The 25831-nt window shown below is 40.6% G+C and overlaps 1 protein-coding gene across 3 annotated transcripts in view; it reads left to right on the top strand.

Moving 5' to 3' along the window:
• Positions 1–25831, top strand: part of PXDN (peroxidasin) — a 140440-nt gene that overhangs the window by 93261 nt on the left and 21348 nt on the right. The window contains exons 1-12 of one of the 3 annotated variants that reach the window (XM_056564077.1): positions 430–508; positions 899–970; positions 1247–1318; positions 3680–3849; positions 5680–5797; positions 6631–6800; positions 8353–8625; positions 10253–10369; positions 15008–15166; positions 18259–18371; positions 18743–18896; positions 25596–25704. In XM_056564077.1, coding sequence (XP_056420052.1) covers positions 447–508; positions 899–970; positions 1247–1318; positions 3680–3849; positions 5680–5797; positions 6631–6800; positions 8353–8625; positions 10253–10369; positions 15008–15166; positions 18259–18371; positions 18743–18896; positions 25596–25704 — 1589 coding nt within the window. In that variant the 5' untranslated portion in view covers positions 430–446. Of the gene's footprint in view, positions 1–429; positions 509–632; positions 785–898; positions 971–1246; positions 1319–3679; positions 3850–5679; positions 5798–6630; positions 6801–8352; positions 8626–10252; positions 10370–15007; positions 15167–18258; positions 18372–18742; positions 18897–25595; positions 25705–25831 lie in introns of those variants that run through there. The other 2 variants (XM_056564076.1, XM_056564075.1) reach the window with 2 other exon arrangements.

Below are 25831 nucleotides of genomic sequence, written 5' to 3'. Positions count from 1 at the left end.
GTATATAGAGAAGACAGGATCTTCACAATAGATAAAACTCACAGCTCAGCCTCCCCTTCCTTGTGGAATGACCTCTTTAAAGGTCACCGAGCACGCTCAGACACCTCTTCCACTCACGTGAAGGGGACAGCTCCAATTTATTGTTGCCTATGTCCATGAGTTCTGCTGTAAAACATATCACTAAATGCTGTGAAAAAGCTCGGGCAAGATGGCTGCCCCATAGTAATGTACCAAAACATTTTTTCAATCAAAAATCATGTTTTAGTACATCTTTTGTCAGTAAAAATAAATAAATTACTTTTAAGGATATGTTCATATGTACTGTAGAGATTTTTTACTGTTCTGATTTTAAGCGGCATGGGGCAGTTGTTTCCAAAACGGCAGACCTCCAGCTGTTGCCAAACTACAACTCCCAGCATGCCCGGACAGCCAACGGCTGTCCGGTCATGCTGGGAGTTGTAGTTTGGCAACAGTTGGAAGTTCACAGTTTGAAGATCACTGTTATAGGGTATGTGTGTGTGTTTTTATTTTTTTTTAATATTTTTTTTCCCACATTTTCTACAGACCCTATCCTTAGGTTTTTTTGTTTTAGTTTTTCTTACATTTGCATTTCATTTACATATATGTGTGTGTATGTGAATAATAAGGATTGTATTATATGTCACACATGAGCTAATGCTGTACAGATGTGCTGCCTGTATTATTCATTTACGTGCCTGCTTTCATGGTTGAACTTGTCGTTCTTGCTTTTTTTTTTTTTCTCCCCTTTGGCTACGTTATTCGTGTATGTCATTCCGTAGCTCAGCACAAGTACAAACATTGCCAGTCAGCAATTTTCACTGTAGTGTTTCCAATACGGTATTAACTCCTAGGATAAACTGTTTTTTTTTTTCTCTAGGTATCTTCATTTTAACCACATTGAAACCCTAGAACCAGAATCTTTTCATCATCTACCCAAGTTGGAGAGATTGTAAGTCGCCGTATATACATATAGATATAGATATAGATATATAGATATATATATATAGATATATAGATATATATATAGATATATATATAGATATATATATAGATATATATATAGATATATATATAGATAGATAGATAGATAGATAGATAGAATATGTGTGTGTATGTGTATATATATATTTAATTTTTTTTTATTTTTTTTTTATTTATAATAAGTGGATATAGACCAGAACGTTGTTTATATGGATTTTAACCATTTTTTTTTATACCCCATCAGGTTTTTACATAATAATCGAATCACTCACCTGGTGCCTGGCACTTTCAGTCAGCTGGAGTCTATGAAAAGACTGTAAGTATGGGCCCAACAAACATTCAGGGGATCTGGTTTTATATATGTTTATACATTATGTCATCTCGTTCAAGGTCGGACGAAGCGTTGGGATGCCGCTTTGTGTCTAAGCAAAATAAAACAAAAAAAAATTGATAAACTTTAGAGAAGATCAGGTTGAAGGCATAATAGAGTGCACGTGTTCCATTTTTTTCTCTATGGAGCTTCCCAACATTGCCATGTTCAGCGCTGGGCAATGCTCAGAGGCCCCATACAAAGTTAATGGAGCAATGGCCGCACATGAACACTCTACCCTCAAATTAGTCAGCAGGTGGTATTCTTCTGATCTTGTGTGGGTCTCAGCTTTGTTAATCCCTATTCTGTACTTAGGAAATAACTTTTGGAGATGGGACTAAGCCTTTTCATGTAGTTTGTAGGCTTAGGTTAAAGGATATTCTTACATGATTTTATATTGATCTCTGACCCCACAAGTAAACATTGCATGTCTATAGTACCAAATGATGTTACATGTTTATGGATTTGCTAGTCAGGTTGGACAAGTGTCCTTCTACCTACCAAAAAAAAATGATTCTGTATAACGCCCTCCATTTGGTTCACACACAGATCACAGCACCAGTAAGGACAGATAGGCTATTTGTGATTAGCTCTATATGAAGGACCTTCTACTATGGGACTTTTGAGCCCACTGAATCCTATGTTGAACCAGTCAAATCAACACTAGGTTCCGTTGTGCCAGGCATGGCAAAGAAAGAAACTGATTACCTGATTATGTATTGAAGGCCTATTCTAGGGATAGGTCAGTAATGTAACCGAACCCCTCCCCCTTCCCCTTCAAATTAAACCACTGTCCTTGTGCCCACCAAAGAAAAATGATTCCTAGGGATATCCTCAATTTTTTACATACAAAGGTCATAGAACCAGTATGGTCTAATAGGTTATTTAAAAGTATATAGGCCGACATTTATCATTGACTTTAGACAGTTTTTTTGTGTCTACAAAAGGCGCAAAAAAGCGCAAGTAGGTTTTCTTTGCGCCTTTTTTGTGCCTTTTGGTTTACACATTTCTGCTGGTTTTGATTTGCAATCCATTGATTTTGGCAATGCACATTATATGGAAGGGTTTTATTAACTGCGCCTTTTTGTAAAAAGGCGCAAAGCCACTGAAAAGTCTCTAAAACTACACCAGCCCAGACTTAGCTTAGCTTTTTGGTGAAGAGAGAAATTTCAGAAAATGTGACCTGCACAAAATTTATGAAATTCTCTGTGACCATTTAATAAAGTTGGTGTTCCTACACATTACCAGTACACAAAAAAAAAAGGTGTAGAAAAATGCGTCACTTACACCTACAAAGATAAATGCTTTACTTACGCCTACAATGATAAATGCTTCACTTACACCTACAATGATAAATGCCGGCCATCGACCCTTGTGTTAGTTCTATATGGGGAGACCTTCTAATGTGGCATTCTTGAGGCCCATTGTGTCAAAACAGGGGCCCACTGAATCCTTTGGCGGACCAGTACAACTCTGGGTTTTGTTGTGCTATGCAAGGCAGAAAAGGAAAACTGATTAACCCTTTGTTTGTTTGATCAATAGGGGTTCCTACGGTCCTCCCCCATTGATTCTGCATTGAAGGCCTATCCTAGATATAGGCTATTCATGGAAACCCTCAAGAATCCCTTTGTTATGGCTCATAGATTTATTTAAAATCGATCACTGGATTCTTATGGCCCACTTGTCAGAAATGTTTCTGTTGTTACAATAAAGTTTGAGGATTCTTTTAACCTATTTGGTTCTGGAAATTAATGGTTGTCCAACTTCAACAATTTGATCTTCTCATTTCTCTCCATACTTGCCAACACTTCTGATCTTATAGTGAAGTTAGCTACAAAAAAAGGAGCAGTTTATGCACCCCTTGTTATTTTGTGGGTGTTCCTTAAGTAATGGTCCCGAATTTGGAAAATGTGTGGATCAGTAACTTTTTGACTGTATTAGTCTTGTACATGAGATAATTGAAGAGAAAGATCAGTGTTGGGAATCTGACAATGTAAAATTGGGAATAAAATAGAAGAATCAATACAAGCATGTGGTGTGAACAGAGCTTTATAGTTTATAACCTCAGTCCTGCTGCCCTGTAGGGCTTCACTGTCTGTGTTTTTGTTTTCTATAATGAAGATTGCCCTATTGCCTTTGGTTCTGGCTGCAACTTCAGAAACCATCATTTACCTGTGTGTGTATGTATATATACTTAGCATTATTTATGTTACTTAGTCCTCTCCTTATGTAGTGCTATTTGGTTCTAATCTGATGAATGATTCTTTATTATGACCTTGAAGTTATTGGCGTGTGTATTATAAACAGGCGTTTGGATTCCAATGCTCTCCATTGTGACTGTGAGATCCTTTGGCTGGCGGATCTTCTGAAGATCTACTCGGAATCTGGTAATGCCCAAGCAGCCGCTACTTGTGAGTACCCACGAAGACTGCAGGGAAGATCTCTATCCACCATTACACAGGCAGAACTGAATTGTGGTGAGTCCCCGGGTGAATCTGGAGCTGATGCTTATAGACAACGGCAATTTATTTCAGATAGCTGAATGGTTGACAGAATGATTCTCTCCTACACATGCAAATTCAGCCAAGTGCACATGTATTCTGAATGGGAAGAGGGTAGAAAGTCACTGCCAGATACCTCTGATGGTGGCTTGTATTCCCAGGTATCAAAGGTTCAGGCCTGTTGAAATCTAGCATGCCCAACCGTTCTCTCACCCAGGGGTCTCAAACTCAAATTATTCAGGGGCCAATGGAGGTAGCAGCTGGGTGAGGCTGGGCTGCATGCACCCCTTACATATAATGCCCCCATCATGCGCCCTTATCATCCACCAGCAACACCCCCCACCAGCAGTAGTACCCCCATCATCCACCAGCAACCCCCCCCATTCCCCCTACCCCCCGTGTGGTATTAGCATGAGCTGACTGATGATGGGGGTGCTACTTCTGGGGGTTCCCCACATTAGGTAGGCAGCAGGTTCCCCACAATAGGTAGTAGCAGGTTCCCCACATTAGGTAGGAGCGGGTTCCCCACATTAGGTAGGAGCGGGTTCCCCACATTAGGTAGGAGCGGGTTCCCCACATTAGGTAGGAGCGGGTTCCCCACATTAGGTAGGAGCGGGTTCCCCACATTATGTAGAATTGTTGTCGTCGACGCACCCCCCCCCCCGACTCACGCGCTCACAAACACACACACACACACACAGACAGACTCCCACACATGCACACACACATAGACACACTTTACCTGTCCTGCACTGTGCTTCTCCTCTCCGGCCTAACGAGTGACGTCACTGACGTCCTCCTGTGCTGGTCTGCGGAGGGGCGTCACATGCGCGACGTCCCTCATGAGACTCGGGCCGGAGACCGGGAGGAGGAGGGCGGGGTAAGTGAAGGTTTCCGGCATTTAGCGCTGCTTGTCCGAGGCATGTCCCGGGCGTCAGGGCAATACAAATTACACATACGTGGTGCGTGCCACAAACTTTCGTTCCGCGGGCCGCGAATTTGAGACCCCTGTATTAGATGGTCAAACAATCCTGCTAAAATTGAATGTGTCTGTCTGGCTTAAAGTGATCACAACCTTCCAAATTGAGGGCCAACAAGCTATATGTAGATGTACAAGGACCAGAAATCCCCATGAGTAATTGGCATGGTCCCTGGTAGCTTCTCCTTGCCCAACCAGTCTTGAATGATGGATCGCTTCCTGTTTGGGTATAAGGAAAAGTCTATCAGTCAAGGATGGCAGGGCAAACAGAAGTCACCTGAGACACTCCAATGATCCCTGGTTTAGGTGCCATGACTGGTTCCCTTTACATGAGCTATTAGCAGAATGAGAGGTCTACATTCTGTTTTTGTACAGTGGCCCTTCTCTTTTCTGTGACCACTTTTATCCTAACCTATCATCTCCATGGCTTCTGGTTTCACAATCTTATCATAATTCTTCTCTGGTGGAATAGGAATAGAAAATTGCTCTTGTCCATATGTCCTGTTAACAGAAGAGTGCCGATATGAAAAGAAACCATCACAGCTATGGATAACATGGTCATCTATTCTTTTGAATGGACTCCATGAAGTATTGGGTTTCCCTAGCAGTATTCTGTGCAGGAGAAATGTGTGGTTGTCTGTATGTTCCTGGCATTAGCAACTGATCGCGAAGAGTTTGACCTACGGTGGTCAACAAGGTGGTTGTCATCCCATAAAATTTTTGGTATAAAAAGCTGAGCTTTAGCATTATATAAACTAGGTAAAAATGTTTGATAATGGTTAATGATTCCTCGAAGTCTTTGCAAATGATTTCTATTTACGACACAGAGCGGCCAAGGATTACCTCAGAGCCTCAAGATGTGGACGTTACCTTTGGGAACACTGTGTACTTCACATGTCGAGCTGAAGGCAATCCCAAACCAGAAATCATCTGGCTCCGCAACAAGTACGTTTAATAGGAAACAATGGCCATGGTTTATTGCCAGATGATAAACTCCTGTTTAGTGGTCCATGTGTTAGATATTGAATATTGGCAATTTACAAACTCTAATGGTTCTGGTCACTGGAAGGTTAATGGTTCTGGGGAGGCACGCACCTGTGGAGTCAGGGCAGGGGCAGAGTGTTTTTGAAGCGCTGACATTGAAACTTTTGTCCTCAACTATTGAGGTTAATAAGATTAACATTTTTGTGATCCTGGATTTTAAAGGGAAGTGAAATATGAGCTTTCCGCTACAACAGACCTGATAATATTAATAGGCGGTTAGTTTTGCAGTCTTTAGAGCTCAGGGGTATATATGAAATGTTTATAAAGGGCTGTTATTTTCTTGATCCTTAAGTTATAGTTAAAGGGGTACTCTGCTGCTCAACGTTTAGAACAAAATGTTCCGAATGCTTAGAGCCAGTTCCGGGAGCTCGTGGCGTCATAGCCCCGCCCCTCATGACATCACGCCCACCCCCTCAATGCAAGTCTATGGGAGGGGGTGTGACAGCTGTCACGCCCCCTCCCATAGACTTGCATTGAGGGGGCGGGCCTGACATCATGAGGGGCGGGGCTCTAACGCCACAAGTTCCCGGTACTGGCTCTAAGCATTCGGAACATTTTGTTCCAAACGCTGAGCAGCGGAGTACCCCTTTAAAGGAGTACTCCGGAGAAAAGAAAATGTTTTCAAATCAACTGTGCCAGAAATACTACTTTTCATACTTGCACGTTCGCGTTTATTTTCTTTTGTATAACGCAAATGCTGACTGCGGAAAAAATAGCATATTTCGTTAACCTAGAAATGAATTGAGCATGAAAGAGGATCACCGACTGAATCTCCTAGAAGATGGAACATTGATGATCCAGAATACTCAGGAGACTGACCAGGGGATTTATCAGTGTATGGCAAAGAATGTAGCCGGGGAAGTGAAGACACATGAGGTCACGCTTCGATATTACGGGACGCCAGGTGAAGCCATATAAATGTTCTATAAATCTAGTAATTATTTGGGTTTCTACTATGCGGAAGGGTTAGTTTGGTGTTTATGTACATTTCTGTCCATTTTCTCTTAGTGTCCGCTCAGATATCTAAGTATTAAAGCTGCTGAAATCTTTCGTGTTACAATTGTATGTGTAAATGGCGAACATAGCATCTATTCACAATATTCTGTCCAGCTAAAAGGATAAGAAGATCTCCTCCTCTTAGCTCAAAGGATACCTATCATTTTTTTACAAACTTCTGACGTGTTATAGTCATATGTCAGATGTGTTTGTCGGTGCGGGTCCTCATGCTGAGACCACAACTGATCACTAAAATAAAGGGCTGCAAGCACACAGCTAAGTGCTATGCCCCTCTTTCATTTCTGCTCAGTTCTTCTGTGAAATCTAAGCAAGCCTTATAAAGATTCATACGAAGTCTAATTGACGAAAGTTAGTAAAAATGAAAGGTATTCTTGAAGGTTTAATTGACCCCCCTAACCAAATCACACAAGTCCCTACAGTCCTAAGTTACAGACCCAAAGGCCTGTGGTACTCTGTGTACCACTTTGGGTACCTATCTGGGTCTCTGTATTCTTCCCTTCAACATAGGTACAACATAGTGGTTCACCCGTTAGCATTGTTGACTTGCAGTAGTGGTTTCAGATCTGACCAAGGAAAACCACAGTTTTTATGTTCTCCCCCCATCTGTGTGGGATTCCTCCATGTTCTCTTATTTCTTCCCATACTCCAAAAACACTGATAAGTGATTTGACTTTCCATAATTCCCTTGTGTCTGACATGATGCATGGAAATGATGTTGGGGGGGGGGGGGGGGGGGCACGGGCTAATGTGAATGGTGACCGTCCATGTACTGTGCTGCAGAAAAGTTTGGCACTGTATAAGCAATGATATCAATGTATAAGTACTGTATAAGCAACATTTAGCAATGTTGGTGTAGGGTAGAATAGATTTTACCCCTGTTTGCTTGGTGTATTGTTTGCACAGTTACTCAAAATTTACCAAAAAGGTGCAAAGGACTTGATAAATTTTGCACCAAAAAGTGGACAACTTTGAAAGATGTTCTAAAAAAAATTGCACAAAATTTGCAAGGAAATTTAGAACATTGAAGTGGTGTAAAGCCAATGATAAATGTCCCCCTATGAGTAGCTGTTGGTTGAGAATTTGTTTGCCCGGTACCTATCTTTTCCATTCAGCCCTAAAACGGGAATGTTCGGCTTAGCCAAAGAAATTGTGTTGTAAATGAGGAAGTGGAGATAAGTCACTGCCAGATAGCTCTGGTGGTGGCTTAATTGCTGGAAAATAAAGGGTTCAAGCATTTAAAAAGAAACCTAACATTCCTGAACCTTCTCTTCCGACATAGTCTGTTGGGAGCCCCCATGCATATTAGAGGGTTGGCTGATCCTGAAATTGGCAGGGTCTGGTGACTTTTTAGTAAAGTCTATGGAGATCTTAAGAGCCGATCAAGAGGGCTAAAAGCATGCGCCCACTTTTTATTTCCATTTCATTTTTATCCTAAACAGCCCGCCCAAGTTTTGTGATACAACCACAAAATACAGAAGTGTTGGTTGGTGAAAGTGTCACACTGGAGTGCAGTGCCGCTGGTCAACCACAACCGAGAATAACATGGACCAGAGGGGATAGGACCCCACTACCCAGTGACCCTCGCATCACTATTACACCTTCTGGAGGACTGTACATTCAGGAAGTCAACCAAGAGGATGCTGGGGAGTACACATGTTTTGCAACCAACACGGTGGATACTATTCACTCAACTGGTTACATCATAGTCCAAGGTAGGTGTTCTCTGTGTGTTTTAATTCCGAATGGTCACATTTATAGACAATGGAAATCTCAGCATTACTTGGGTTAGAATTTAAAGGGGTACTCCACTTGCCAGCGTTCGGAACATGTAGTTCCAAACGCTGTGTGCGCGCTACGGGAATCTGCCACGCCCCCTCAATGGAAGTCTGATGGTCCATAGATTTGCATTAAGTGGCATGGTCTGATGTCACGAGGGGGCGTGACCGACCCACGCAGCGCGCGCGTGCACACAGCGTTCGGAGCCAAATGTTCCAAATGCTGGCCTGTGATGTACCCCCTTTAATTGTGAGTTCTCCGTTACCCCAGAAGCTTAGCTTGTCTTCCACAATGTGTTAGCCTCATAGGTGCCCAATAAAATAGTCCAATAAAAAAGGTATTACAAGATACTGCAACATTTTATGATTTGCATCTATATATATATATATATATATATATATATATATATATATATATATATCTCTATATCAGGAGGAAGGACCAGCACTGTGTATAGGACTCCCGGTCCAAGTGGGTGCTCTGCTCTTAGAGATAGGACTTAATATCCCTTGGTAATCAAATCCCTTGAGGGCTTGAGAAAGGTCTCATTGTGGAGACCGAAACGTAGCACCATTCACATGATGGGTGAATAAACCACAGCTTTTGAAGCTATTTTGGAGTGCCGCTTCTTCTTGTATTCGGATAATATATATATATATATATATATATATATATATATATATATATATATATATATATGTGTATATATATATATATATATATGTATATGTATATATATGTATATATGTGTATATATATATATATATATATATATTTTTTTTTTTTTTTTTAAAGGACATTGAGGGCACACCTCATATCCTTTATTGAAGATGTCATGAAATTGGGGAGATGGGTGCAGATTCCTATTGAAAGCCAGTAAAATGTAAAATAAAAATCCATTGTGTGAATATACGCTAAACATACTTTGGCTGATAGGCTTATATTCTTTCCTATTACATCCGTTCTGCTATATCTGGGGCTCTACAGAAATGGGTGCTGTTGTGTCTGCCGTGTAAGGTTCTGTGTCTTATATACTTATTTAGTGTCTGTATAACAGCTGTGAGGTCCCATGTCCTAGAGGAGCTTGCCGGCCAAACTGCAGTCTTGTTTTCATCAATGTCCTCCCCTCACCTTAAGTGCCTTAAATAATCATACTCCCCCTTGGGCCATCTGGCTGCTCTCTACTCTCACAAATCAACTAGACCTACATTGGGGATTGTTCCTTCGTTCTGTCAGTAAAGGAAAACTTAAGTGAATTATGAGCCGTGCTTAGTCAGGACGTTCTTCTAACAAAAATAAATAAAAAAAATATAGACCCTAAAGCGGAGATAATGTGTGATGAATGGTGCTGATGGAGTCAAAAAATGTTCTGCTTGATCAGCACCACTCCTTCTGGTGTTATTATTTTTAGTGATTTTTTTTATTTTTTTTATTAAATTATTATGACTTTATTAGTCACAACCTTGAACTTTTCTAATTTGTATTCCGTACCACACGGGAGGCAGAGTGATTCCCAAGAAGATCTCAAGACTGTTACGTATGGTTGTTTCTCTTTCTTTCCAGCCATCCCACAGTTCTCGGTTGTTCCACAGGATCGGAATGTATTTGAAGGCCACACTGTAGACTTCCATTGTGAAGCACAGGGGAACCCATCGCCAGTTATTGCCTGGACCAAAGGAGGTAAGAAGAAAACTGTACGGGGTAGAATAGAAAATATCTTTGGTAGATGCTATACTGAATACTTGGCAATGTTAACATTTGAAGGGGTACTCCACTGCTCAACGTTTGGAACAAACTATTCCGAACGCTGGTGCCGGGAGCTCGTGACATAGCCCCGCCCCCTCTTTACATCACGCCCTGCCCCCTCTTTACATCACGCCCCACCCCCTCAATGCAAGTCTATGAGATGGGGCGTGACGCTGTCACGCCCCCTCCCATAGACTTGCATTGAGGGGTCGGGGCATGATGTCATGAGGGGGCGGGGCTATGACATCACAAGCTGCTAGCTCCAGCGTTCGGAACAGTTTGTTCCAAACGCTGAGCAGCGGAATACCCCTTTAATACCCCCCACCCTAGTGTTTAAATTTAGTAAAATTTAGGATGTTCAGACAAGAGAAAATCTAGAATGTGGAATAAAAAAAAAAAATGACATTTGAGACAGATTTTTAAAAAGGAGTCCACATGACTTAAAGAAATCACCGACTTGAACTATTGTTATTAGTGTAAAAAAGTGGGAGTCACCGACATCGGTGACTCCCACATGACTTAAAGGAAAAACAGACAGCGACAGTCATCTGCACTAACCTGAATATACAGGTAGAAGTTCGGCACTGGAACTTCCGAAGTACATACAGAGCAGCAGAATCCCATTGAAAACAATGGGATTGTGCTGCAAGTTGATTCTGCTCAAGCGGAGTATCGGTAGTGTGCATGATTCCTAAATGGTCTTGTTTGGCCATGTCAACTAAAGTTCAGCTCACGATCCTTACATGGTTTGTCTGCACAGGGCTGTAAGGTTACTAAGGCAGCTGTCTGAAGTGAAGGGAGTTCCGTGCACGAGTCTGATAAATTACATAAGGGCATGTGTGTGAGTCGCATGTTGCCTTGGCAGTAGCTGCCAGTGAGATCTCCTCACTGGATCTACAGATCGAGCAGGCGCTATCCACAGGATATGGGATAAATGTCTGATTTGGGAGGGTCCAACCGTTGGTACCTTCCATGCGGTCCCTGGCTCTCACCACTCCTGAGCACTCCGGCCCCCACCTTCCGAGATGAGTAGGAGTGACGGCCTGCTGAATCAATCATCGGCTGCGATGGTACCCCATACAGGAGATCAAGTTGGTCCCAGCGGTTAGACCCCCCCCCATGATCAAACACCTATCCCCTATACAGTGGATAGGGAATAAGTTGTGTTCCCCGGAGTACCCCTTTAAAGGGGATACTCCGGTGGAAAATATTTTTTTTCAACTCAACTAGTGCCAGAAAGTTAAACAGATTTATAAATTACTTCTATTCAAAAATCTTAATCCTTCCAGTACTTATCAGCTGCTGTATGTTCCAGAGGAAGTTGTGTGGTTTTTATTAAATTTTTTTTTTTCAGTCTGACCACAGTGCTCTCTGCTGACACCTCTGTCCGTGTCAGGAACTGTCCAGAGCAGGAGAGATTTGCTTTGGAGATTTGCTACTACTCTGGACAATTACTGACATGGACAATGGTGTCAGCAGAGAGCACTGTGGTCAGTCTGGAAAGAGCTACACAACTTCCTCTGTAACATAGTAACATAGTTCATAAGGTTGAAAAAAAGAGTCCATCTAGTTCAACCTATATCCCTAATGAGTCTCTACTGAGTTGATCCAGGGGAAGGCCAAAAAAACCCTCATACTAGAGGTAAAAATTCCTTCCCGACTCCTGTAGAATACAGTAGCTGATAAGTACTGGACGGATAAAGATTTTTATATAGAAGTAATTTTCAAATCTGTTTAACTTTCTGGAGCCAGTTGATTTGAAAAAAATAAAAATAATAAAATAAAATCACCAGAGTACCCCTTTAATTCAGTCCCTGACACACAGCATCATGGTCTTGAATTTATTATTTAAATTGGGTTTTCTTTTTCCCTTAGGAATACACCTTATGTCTGATTGCCTAGATATGAATTTTTGATTACAGTATTTTGCTTGCATTAAACTGGTTTAGCTATGTAGAATGTCTTACATATATGAAGGATTAAAAAAAACAAAAAAAACAAAAAAACAGCTAAAGTCGAAATTTGGAGCCCGTAAAGTAAAGGAATGCAGCGTGTTTGTGGGGAGTCTGGAGTACGGCCCTGTCTGTGCCAGTCCGCACCTTCCACAGGGGCTTTATCACATCTTATTTCCTCAAGTAGATGGATGTTTGCAAAAAGATTTCAAATATCTCCCCCTAAATGGGAACAGAATGTTGTATGGGGTCAAGGAAATGAAAAGATTTCTTAAAGGGATGGAACACCGAGAATTTTTTTTTTTTTTAAACTTCATTTTTTGTGCATTATTATGGGGACAGCCATCTTGCCGGAGTTGTTTTACAGCAATTACTGATATGCTACGAACGGAAGCAAAGTCTCCAATTTGTACGAACGGAACAGCTTCAGTCTATTGTTTACAATGTCCATGGTTCTTGCTGTTCAGCAGTGTTCTCCAAAGAGTGTGTCACCAGCTGTTGCAAAACTGCAACTCCCAGCATGCCTGGACAGCCTTTGGCTGTCCAGGCATGCTGGGAGTTGTAGTTTTGCAACAGCTGGAGGCACACTGTTTGGAAAACACTGCTTTACAGCAAGAACCATGGACATTGTAAACAATAGACTGAAGCTGTTCCGTTCGTACAAATTGGAGACTTTACTGAGCATTCTATATGACATTTTCAGAGGTCATTCTACAGGTTGTCGCCTTACAATGTAGTCCTGAGAAGAAAGGCATTACTGGGAAATGATCTGTATAGAACAAAAAGTATCCGCTTAGTTTTAGGCCTAGTGGTCAGAATGGAAAGTTTGAGGATTATTATTACTTAAAAAAAAAAATTGGTAAAAAAGAAAATTAGAAAAATAAATCTCCATAAAAAAAAAAAAAAAAAAAAAATTATATATATATAGTAACCCTAAAAACTTGATTTAAACAATAGGTTGTTTTCCCTTTAAGGATAAAAAAAATTCACAAATTGAATGATTTGTTGTTCACTGTTTGATGTTAAAGGGGTGATTTTTCTTTTTTTATTTATTTAATCAACTGGTGCCAGAAAGTTAAACAGATTTGTAACTTGCTTCTATTTAAAATTCTTAATCCTTCCAGTATTTATCAGCTGCTGTATGCTACAGAGGAAGTTGCATAGTTGTTTTCCTTCTGACCACAGTCCTCTCTGCTGACACCTCTGTCCATATCAGGAACTGTCCAAAGCAGGAGAAAATCCCCATAGAAAACCTATCCTGCTCTGGACAGTTCCTGACATGGGCAGAGGTGTCAGTAGAAAGCACCATGGTCACACAGAAAAGAAATTCAAAAAGAAAATAACTTCCTCTGTAGCATACAGCAGCTGATAAGTACTGGAAGGGTTAAGATTTTTTAAATAGAAGTAATTTACAAATCTGTTTAATTTTCTGGCACCTGTTGATATAAAAAAAAAAAAAAATTGTTTTCTACCGGAGTACCCCTTTAAGGTCACACTTCACTTTTTGGGTCTATTTGAAATGGTCTGCAGAGTGTGTATATGCCTTAGACATAGACAACTGTATGCCTGATTGACTGTGCAGTACAGTCATATTTTTTTCAACACCTCATCTTTAGGAAATTATTTATATCCTAAACCTTTACAGGCGCCCCTCTCACATTTTCACAAAATCAGTTTCTTTCACTTCAGCTGGCAGTGGTTTTCTATTAATGACTGATTGGTAGGGCTTGTGATACTGCCCATGTGTGCAAAATACTGCAATTATCACCTTGTAATTTATTTCAGTGGCTTAGATCAGACTCCCATGTGAGTCCGGCTGCTACCTTCCACCCGACCACCGTGTTTGTGTAATATGGTGCTGGGTTTAAAAAAAAAAAGAAAAAAAAAATAGCTTACCTAGCCCTGGTCCCCCGTTAGTCTGCCACGGCGCCTGCTCTCCTCTGTGCAGTCCCCGTGTCTTCTATGTGCTTTTTTCTTCCGAGACAAGCAGCTGGTTGCAGGACCTTCCCACTCCCATTGGCTGCAGTAGTGTCCAGTCTTGGCCAGTATTTGGCGCAGAGAAGACATTGGGACAGGAGACATGTGGCAGACCAATGGGGGACTGGGGCTGGGTAAGCATTGGTCTTTTTTTTAAATGTTTTTACCATGCCCCAGCACCATATTAGATTTAGCAAATTAGAATATTGGCTAATAGCATGGATAAATATGAAATTAAGAGGGGGGGGGGGGGGGGGTTGAAACAGGAAGTAGAGGGGACTGGACAGGAAGTAGAGGGGACTGGACAGGAAGGGGAGGGGACTGGACAGGAAGGGGAGGAGACTGGACGGGAAGTGGAGGAGACTGGACAGGAAGTGGAGGAGATTGGACAGGAAGTGGAGGAGACTGGACAGGAAGTGGTTGGATGAATAGTATTGGACATGACATGGAGGGGATTGATCGTGAAATGGAGGTGATTGGAGCCGTTGTGTTGTTCTATTTTGTATTATACTTATATTTTCAGCATGGCTGTTTTTTATCTTTATTCTTTTAGAGATTACGGTAATATGAAATAAACTCTGCCGAGATGTTTATTTAACCTGGTTATCAGTGTTTATTGGATAATGACTGTGTTCCTTGTTAGGGAACCAGCTGTCTGTTGACAGAAGGCATCAAGTTTTGCCCACTGGGACCCTACGGATACTTCGCGTTGCTCTCCACGACCAGGGACAGTACGAGTGTCAGGCTGTGAATATCGTGGGATCTAAAAGTACTTCGGCACAGCTGACCGTACAAGCCAGAGGTAAGGGGGCGCTACCGAGAACACCTCTTACGCATTTGGATGTTTAATATTTTGACAAAGGACGATCTCTGAGCACTGTGGCAGAATTTCAGCCCGCTAACACAAGCTAATGGTCTATAGAGTTTAATACAATCAAAGGGGTTATCCGGGATTAGAAAAACATTGCTTTTCTTCTAAAAACAGCGCCACACCTGCCCTCAGGTTGTGTGTGGTATTACTGGTAGGTAGTAGGAGTCTGCACTCGTATGTAGCTGTGGTGCTCGTGGACAAATGATTTCAAGAGAGGTGAAAGAATCCCAGCACTCACGATAATGCTTAAATCACCTTCGGTGTTTTATTCACATGAATGCTATGGAACAGCAAAATTGCGACGTGTCGCAATTTTGCTGTTCCATAGCATTCATGTGAATAAAACACCGAAGGTGATTTAAGCATTATCGTGAGTGCTGGAATTCTTTCACCGCTCGTGTGTGATATTACAGCTTGACTCTATTAACTTCAATGCAACTGAACAGCAATACCACACATAACCTGAACTCAAGGGTGGTGCTGTTTCTGGAAGAAAGCAGCTATGTTTCTCTGATCCTAGCCCCTTTAATACTAAGTTAAAATGCGGCGTGAGATCTAACGGGGGGATTTATCAAAGCCTGTCCAGAGGAAAAGTTGCTAAGTTGCCCATAGCAACCAATCAGATCGCTTTATTTTTTTTTTTCATTTTTAAAAATGTCTCTGAAAAAATAAAATAAAAAGCGATCTGATTGTTTATTCTGGACACGTTTTGATAAATCTCCCCCTATATGTTTGATGGAAAGTACATTTTATAATTTTGTTAAATTTTTGATTCTGCCTGGTAGCACCTCTCTTGAGTACATAGAGGTATTCCATGTTCTGTACTCTTTACCTGTGCCAGGGATTAGCTGTTCCTTTGGTCACCAGGTGAGGGCGGCTCAATGTAACTTTTTTAGGACATTGTGTGTACTGTACAGGACCCTGAAGAAGCTCCGGTAGTCTTGATAGACTGTGATTTACAGCTTCTAGCAGATCTTTCTTACTTTTATATGTAAGGACTGTCTTTATCCGTATTAGTTATTACCCTTAATCCCTCACCTTTTTCCCATTTTTGGATGACATTTTGGGGCTTCAGAACTAATTACCAGGTTTCCATAGAGTTTTATAGGCTCAACATACAATGGTCTCAAACTACATTGCTCATCCTGGAACCTATTCATATTGTAACTTGAGGGACCATTGTACTGTACAGTGGGGATCAAAAGTTTGGCCACCCCAGGTAAACATTTGTATTAATGTGCATAAAGAAGCCAAGGAAAGATGGAAAAATCTCCAAAAGGCATCAAATTACAGATTAGACATTCTTATATGTCAACAAAAGTTAGATTTTATTTCCATCATTTACACTTTCAAAATAACAGAAAACAAAAAAATGGCATCTGCAAAAGTGTGCGCACCCTGCAGAGTTAATATCTTGTGCTGCCCCCTTTGGCAAGTAGCACAGCTTGTAAATGCTTTTTGTAGCCAGCCAAGAGTCTTTCAATTCTTGTTTGAGGTATTTTTGCCCATTCTTCCTTACAAAAGTCTTCCAGTTCTTTGAGATTTCTGGGCTGTCTGTCACGCACTGCTCTTTTAAGGTCTAGCCATAGATTTTCAATTATGTTGAGGTCAGGAGATTGTGAAGGCCATGGCAAAACCTTCAGTTTACGCCTCTTGATGTAATCCCCGTGGATTTCTAGGTGTGTTTAGGATCATTATCCATTTGTAGAAGCCATCCTCTCTTTAACTTCAGCCATCCTCTCTTTAACTAAATTTGCTGAAATTTTATTGAATCCATTTCTCCTTCTACTCGTGAGATGTTCCCTGTGCCACTGGCTGCAATACAACCCCAAAGCATAATTGATCTCCCCCCCCCATGCTTAACAGTTGGACAGAGATTCTTTTCATTAAAGGGGTTGTGCGCTGCCCTGACTTTTGGAGCTCCGCCTACAGCGTCCGGAAGTTCATTACTCGGAACGCTGTGTGCGGGCTTCCGTGCGGAAGCCCGCACACAGCGTTCGGAGTAATGAACTTCCGGACGCTGTGAGCGGAGCTCCGAAAACTAGGGCAGCACACAACCCCTTTAAATTCTGTTCCCCTTCTTCTCCAAACGTACCTTTGCTCATTCCAGCCAAAAAGTTCAATTTTAACCTCATCGGTCCACAGAACTTGTTTCCAAAATGCATCAGGCTTGTCTATATGTTCATTTGCAAAGTTCAAACGCTGATTTTTGTGGTGAGGACGTAGAAGAGGTTTTCTTCTGATGACTTCCAAGAAGACCATATTTGTACAAGTATCTCTTCATAGTGGAATAGTGTACCACAACTCCAGTGTCTGCCAGATCTCTCTGGAGGGATTGTGCAGTCTATCATGGGTTTTGAATTGCTTTTCTCACAATCCTGCGAGCTGTTCTGGCTGTCTGATATTTTTCTTGGTCTTCCAGATCTTGCTTTAACTTCCACTGTTCCTGATTACTGCCATTTCTTAATTACATTCCGAACAGAGGATATTGACATCTGAAAAGTTTTGCTATCTTCTTATAGCCCAGCTTTGTGAGCATCAACTATTTTCAGTTTCAGATTTCTAGACAACTGCTTAGAATAACCCATGGTGCTGATTGTTGAGGCAAGGTCAGATGTGTCTGGGCATTTAAAACCTTTGAGATTGACATCACTTAGTCTTCCCAATGATGATTGAGAACAATCCATGACACTGGCAGGTCTCAGCTTTGCAAAGGGGGCAGTGCATGCTATAAATTCAGCAGGGTGCCCAAACTTTTGCAGACGCCATTTTTTTTGTTTTCTGTTATTTTGAAAGCGTGAATGATGGTAATAAAATCTAACTTTTGTTAACATATTATAAGAATGTCTAATCTGTAATTTGATGCCTTTTGGAGATTTTTCCTTCTTTCCTTGGCTTCTTTATGCACATTAATACAAATTTTTACCTGGGGTGCCCAAACTTTTGATCCCCACTGTATATAGTGACCTGAGTTGCTTTCTATGTGTATTAATCATAAATGTGTGTTGTTGTTTTTTTTCTAGTGACCCCTGTTTTTGCTACTGTGCCCAATGACATGACTGCCGAGGTTGGTTCAGAAGTTCAAATTCCTTGCAGCTCCCAAGGAGATCCTTTACCTATTATAACCTGGAACAAGGTAACACGTTATATTAGTAGTAGTATATTAGTACTATATAGTAGTAGTATTTTAGGGACATTGGAAACCTATATTATGTTAAACATTAATTGTATATTGTAGAATTACTAATACAGATTACCTGGTATTTATAAAAATTGCTCCTCTCATGGCCATAGACATTAGGCCATTACCCTCCTTCCCATTGAAACCAAATATGCATTTGGCAAACCGTACCTTTGTCAGTGGGTTTTTGGGACTGATTCATCAGTCTTTTTATGTCAGCACTAAAGTGTTTATTTGTATTCCAGTAAAAACATTAGCTTCTGAGCCATAATGGGCCAGAATTTATTGGTGCTATGTGGATAACATGAACTGCTGTTCTGTTGTAGGATGGCATACAAGTCACCGAAAGTGGGAAATTCCACATTAGCCCTGGCTATTTAGCTATCCGCGATGTCGGCCCTGCAGACCAAGGACGATATGAATGTGTGGCCAGAAATAGCATTGGCTATTCTTCCACCAGCATGGTTCTGACTGTGACCGGTAAGACACCATTGCCATGCTGATACAATTTACATTGACTGACATGTAGTTGGAGCCTAAGGGGGAGACTTCTCCAAACCTGTGCAGAGGAAAAGTTGCTCATAACAGCCAATCAGATCGCTTCTTTCATTTTTTAACAAGGCCTCTGCAAAATGAAAGAAACAATCCGATTGGTTGCTATGGGCAACTGGGCAACTTTTAGTCTGGACAGGTTTTGATAATTCTCCCCCTCACTGTCTACAAACATGAAAACATGGTTTTAGATAAAAGATTTTTCATAGATTTTTTTTCTCCCTACATGGACTAGGGGGCAGGAATGGGAGCACAAAAGAAAATACAACAACTTCTCTGCACACTCAACAAAAGTTCCCCAATGCCCTATTCTAGAGATGAGTGAATCGAATTGGACGAAGTCAAATTCGTTCTGAATTTCATGAAAAATTCGATTCGGACCGAATCAGAACTTTGTCTCAATTCGAAATTATTAATTTCTTCATTAGCGACACCCCTGCGATCGTCCTGTATAATGTATAGAAGCGAGCGGCTTTCTCCTGCGTTTGCAACTCTCCAATAGATAGGACGATCGCAGCCGGTGTCAGGAATGACACCTGCTGTGATCTGTCCTTAACTGCAGGTACTACTGCTCCCAACATGCTGGGAGCTGTAGTACCTGCATTAATTGACAGATTGCAGCGAGTGTCGCTTCTGACACCTGATGCGATCGTCCTGTATAATCTATAGATGCGGGAGGGCGGCCGCTCTTCTCTGGTCCCACTGTAATATGAGTATATGCCATATATATGCCTAATATTCATATTTCCCATGGAGAGCTGTGAGTGGCTGGAACCATCTGGCCAATCAAAGCTCTCTGCGGGAAATATGAATAAGTGATGTGAATTCTATTCACCTCACTGGCCGGAATATAGTGCAAAGATATGAACGCAGGAGAAAGCCGCTCCATCTCTGCAATATATAGGACAATCTCATCGTGTGTCAGGAGTGACACCCGGGCGATCTGTCTATTAGCACAGGTACTACAGCTCCCATCATGAACAGTCTGTTCCATGCTGGGAGTAGTAGTACTACCTAAAAAAGTAAAAAAAAGAGAAACACACACACTTTATTAAACACAATATTAAAATACATTACTAATTAAAAAAAAAAATTATTATAAAAAATATAATATTTTTACATTTAAATGGCCCCTTTCTACATTTTTATTACTGTCGGCTACATTTTTAGGTCCCTGCCCACCCACATAAATTGATCCCTGTTTAAAAATGGACATTAAAAATTGTTTTTTTGTCTTTCAATTTTCGGGAGCGGTCAGGAACCAGAAAATTCAGCGCTCAATATTAAAAATGAATGAGTGCATTTCATAATTTTTTTATTTTCACTTTACTTTTTTAGCCCCATTTATTAGATTTTTTGCTGCCCCCGCAATTATTCATGGCAGCATATCTAAATGCCCGAAATTTTTTTTATAAATAAATGGGGCAAAAAAAGTGAAGTGAAAATTAAAAGAAAATATGATTTAGAACGAAAACTAGAAAAAAAAAATAATGAAATGCACTCTTCATTCATTTTTAATATTGAGCGCTGAATTTTCTTGCCCACTCGCGAAAATTGAAAGACAAAAAAAAAATGTTAATGTTAATTTTTAAACAGGGATCAATTTATGTGGGCCGGCAGGGACCTAAAAATGTAACCGACAATAATAAAAGTGTATAAAGGGGCCTTTAAATGTAAATATAATATATTTTTTATAATATATATTTTTTTAAATCAATGTATTTTAATATTGTGTTTAACAAAGTGTGTGTGTGGTGTTTCGCTTTTTTTTCTCTCTCTATTTTTTACATTTTTTTAGGTAGTACTACTACGCCCAGCATGGAACAGACTGTTCCATGATTGGAGCTGTAGTACCTGTATTAATATGGGCACTGATATTACTAGATAGGTAAATTATGTACAGGGAACCTTAAAACTTAGCTTTTATTATGCTAGTATAAAAATAGCAATAATGTGTCAAAAATCTGGAAAAAATTGCAAAACTTATAGAATATGTACGGCTCAGCACAAGTTCACACCTTAAGCATCACCACTTGGGGGATTTGTTACTGTTGTGTAATATCCGGATTCATCCCGATGGAGAAGATTTTCTACAGTTGGCAAGACATCATTCGGACAGGGTACACTATAATAGGCCTACTGTAAATACATCAAGTATATATCTTCAAGTAACATTTACTATAAATGATGATGCTCAGATACAATTCACACTGATATTGCGTTTTCTATTAATTACTCATACTAGGTAGGTATTATTGCAATGATCACAGCATATATTACCGACACAGTTTACACTGATATAGTGTTTCCAATTATATGGTGATATTATTTATCTTCACAACTTATAGAAGTAGTACACACTGCAGAGATACTACCGCAATATACACTCAGGATATAGTTCAGTCTGAGCTTAGCGTAGCATGTGCATGTACATAATACACACTTATATTGCATTTAAATTAGATGGCTACAGCGTATATATGTCGAACACGATCTACGCTGACTTAGCGTTACCAATTCTAAGGTGAGGTTATGTATTTTTATTATTATTCACACTGCTGCTCTGTCAGTGCTTTCAATGACCACAGTATATAATGACCACAGCATATCAAACCACCGTATATACTCCGAGATAAGTTCACAGTCTGTGCATAACATAGCATATACTCAGCGCATAATTCACACTGATCTTGCGTTTGAATTCAAAAGTAGAAGTATTCACAATCACTGTTGGTGAATTTTAAATACTTACAGTCACTATTTTTCTAGTACCTGTACTAATAGACAGATTGCCCCGGGTGTCACTCCTGACACCCAATGCGATTCTCCTTTCTATTGCAGAGATGGAGCGGCTTTCTCCTGGAGCGGCTTGCAGAGATGGAGCGGCTTGCATCTCTGCACTATATTCTGGCTGGCCAGTGATGTGAATAGAATTCACATCACTTATTCATATTTCCTGCAAAGAGCTGTGATTGGCCAGATGGTTCCAGCCAATCACAGCTCTCTGCGGAAAATAGGTATATTTACGGCATATACTCATACTACAGTGGGACCAGAGAAGAGAGGCCGGTTGCCGCCATCTACACATTATACAGGACAATCGCATTGGGTGTTGGAAGTTACACTCTCTGCGATCTGTCTATTAATGCAGGTACTACAGCTCCCAACATGGATCAGAGTGTGCTCCATGTTGGGAGAAGTAGTACCTGCAGTTGAGGACAGATCACAGCAGGTGTCACTCCTGACACCCGATGCGATCATCCTATCTAGATGCAAGAAAGCCGCCTGCATCTATACATTATACAGGACGATCGCAGCGGGTGTCAGGAGTGACACCCTGGGTGATCTGTTCTATTAGCACAGGTACTGTTCCATGCTGGAAATAGTAGTACTACCTAAAAAATAAAAAAAAAATAAAAAAACAAGAAAAAAGTGAAACATACACACACTTTAATAAACACATTATTAAAATAATTAAAATTTGCCTGAAAATTTATTCGGATCGAATCGTTTTTTTAATTTTTTTTATTCGGCGAATTGGCCTATTTCAATTTTCAAAAATGTGATCATCTCTACCCTATACCAGTGTTTCCCAAGCGCGGTTCCCAAGTACCCCCAACAGGACATGTTCTCAGGATTTCCTTAGTCTTTTACAGGTGATATAATGATGATCATTCTATCAGGCATCAGCACAAAAATTTTACCTGAGGAAATCCTGAAAACATGACCTGTTGGCGGGACATGAGGACCATGCTTGGGAAACACTGCCCTTATACAATGAGCACAAGACACTGCAGGAAATGAATACAAAGCAATCAGAAAATCTCATCTGAACAAACATTGTAACAATAAAAAGTATAGATCGCAGTGCAAAAAATAAGCCCTCATACAGCCCCATATAGGGGGAAAAAAAGTAGAGTTCAGAATAGGGCAATTTTAACCATACTCATTTTGTTAAAGTTAAACATTTTTAAAAGTAGTAATACAAAACCTATATAAACTGGGATTGATTGCCTAATTTGCACTTTATTTTTTATTTTGCCCCACAAATATATTTGTTTTGGTTTGCCATAGATTTTGTAGTAAAATGAGTGATGTCATTGCCTTATATGGGTCTGTAGGAGGAAAATTTAATGATTTAAAGGAAAACTGTCAGATATTTTCTTCCGCACTATCCACAGTACTGTTGGATAGTGCGGGAGACGCTGATTCCAATGAGCCCTACCTTACCCGGATCCGCCCGGCCGTTCGCCCGCAATTGTGGTTTTATTCTATGTGTATATCTTGCTGTAACTGGCACGGGCGGGGCTTTTGCACTGACGTCAGCGCCGCTTATGAATATTCATCCCCCCTCCCTCCAGTTCTCCCTCTCTTCACTGCTCCTAACTGGAGGGAGGGGGGATGAATATTCATAAGTAGCTCTGACGTCAGTGCAGAAGCCCCGCCCGTGCCAGTTACAGCTAGATATACACATAGAATAAAAGTTAAATTGCGGGCGAACGGCCGGGCAGATCCGGGCAAGGTAGGGCTCGTTATAATCAGTGTCCCCCGCACTATCCACCAGTACTGTGGATAGTGCGGGAGAAAATATCTGACAGTTTTCCTTTAAGGCTATTAAAAGGCAAGGAGGAGAAAATGAAAACACACAAAAAAAAATGAAAAAAATGCATCCTTAAAGGGGAACTCGGAATATTTGGCATCTAAAGTTTTGAAGAGGCCACAGGTCCTTTTAAGTGTATATTCTAGGAATAGCTATCCATTTAAACATTAGGCCAAAGTGCAATGTGAACAGAGCCTAAATATTCAGGGGTATCCAGTAATGTTGTGTTTCCTAATACAATTAGGAATGTATCATAACTTTTTATTTTTTTTAGAATTTTTTTTCAAAGTGTCCATTGCCCACAGTGCTCTCTGCTGACACCTCTGTCTATTTTAGGAACTGTCCAGAGCAGCATATAGGGATTTTCTCTTGCTCTGGACAGTTCCTGACATGGACGGAGGTGTCAGCAGAGAGCACTGTTGTCCTAACAGGAACAAAAAAATCCAAAAAGAAAATAATTTCCTCTGTAGTATACAGCTGCTAACATGTAGTGGAATGATTAAGATTTTAGTCATTTACAAATCTGTTTAACTTTCTGACATCAGTTGATTTAAAAAAAAAAAAAATTTCCACCGGAGTACCCCTTTAACTGCTGACAGTCATGCTAGGACATTTTTGTTTTCTGCATCAAGACAAGTTGGACACGTACGAGCTTTAGAAGTATTGTTGCTGAAAGGGTTAAGCCCTGTCATAATTTACCCGGTCTTGTCATAGCTGAATGACAATACTGTCTTCTCCCTTGGGGCCTCTTTCTTTTAGTGGTATCTTTTTTTTTTTTTTTTTTAAGTACTTTTAGCAATTACTTAAGTGTTTACATTAAGTGACGGCTGCACCTGGAAGTCACTCTGCCTCCTCAGATCATTTGTTCTACTGATCTTCTCCTTTTATCTTGTGTCTGCTGATTTTAAAGAAACTTTTAAAAAGTTTTAAGTGTTGCGTGTAGATAGTAGTTACTAGTTAATGTGCACAGAATAATATAAGACGGTGTTTCCCAACCAGGGTGCCTCCAGCTGTTGCAAAACTACAACTCCCAGCATGGCCGGACAGCCGTTGGCTGTCCGGGCATGCTGGGAGTTGTAGTTTTGCAACAACTTGAGGGATTCTGGTTAAGAGACCCTGTCCTAGGAGAAGAAATGCTGCACTTGCTTCTCTTTGCATCCTTCTTGTTATTAATAGGTCTCTCCCAGGCACTGTGAAGCTGCATCTCATAGGATTGCACTGGACTCTAAGTACACAGCAGATAGGAGGGAACGGGGGGGCAGTGATGATGAAAGGGATCAAATGCTAGGAGTTGTAGTTGTACAACCATTTTGCTGCTGATTTTCCTACCCGTGGAAGTCAATGAGTAGGAAAATCCGCTTCAATCTGTTCACACTGCTGTATTTTGGGTCAGATTTTCTGCAGATGATTTCCTGCTTCGTATTTTCTGCTGCTTATTTACTCATTGAGCTACCAGCAAAAACAAGGAGGAAAATTCACCTGTCTGAACAGACCCTAAGGGCTCGTTCACACGGGCGGATCTGCACGCAAACTCACAGCTTGATTCCCACTACGAGTTTGAATGGAGGTAGGCTCTACTGCGGAAAATCCGCTGCAGGTCTCATTGAAGTCAACAAAGGCTGCAAAGTACTTTCTCGAGCAGAAATTCTGCTGCCGTAAAATCTGCCCTGATGAGCCCTTATAGTATGTTACTACGTGCGTATTTTGCTACCCATTGACTTTATTGGGTAGCCAAATTCACTATGGAAAATCTGCAGCAAAATATACAGTACACCTTTGAATATACTCTAGGAAAGAACTTAAATAAGAGTTAGTCACTAATGGCAACTGAGATTGATTTTCCTAATTTATTTTACTATATATATATATATATATGTGTGTGTATACATATGTGTATATTTTATGTTAAATATAAATAAAATGCATTTATATGTATATTTATGTATTTATTTATATGTTATATTTGTATTATTTGTTTATATTATTTACATGCAAAACTTACTAATGTTGTTTTTCTTTCCTTTCAGTTCCTGAAGTCAGTCGTACCGGGGATCCCTTTGTTACCGTATCCATAAATGAAGCCATCGCCACAGTCGACAGGGCGATCAACTCAACACGGTCGCATTTATTTGACGGGTATTGGATTTGTTTGTGAATGACAGTATTATTTCCCCTTGGCATTATTTTCTGCATCGTCTCTCCATCGCTTGTAGTAGATGTGGATTGTGTTGCCAGGAATATATTGTTTACGTTTGTAGATCAA

This window comes from Hyla sarda, chromosome 3, assembly GCF_029499605.1.
Source record: "Hyla sarda isolate aHylSar1 chromosome 3, aHylSar1.hap1, whole genome shotgun sequence".
Taxonomy (NCBI): Eukaryota; Metazoa; Chordata; class Amphibia; order Anura; family Hylidae; genus Hyla; species Hyla sarda.
Note: the sequence above shows the minus strand (reverse complement) of the source record. Positions and strands in the feature narration are given on the sequence as shown.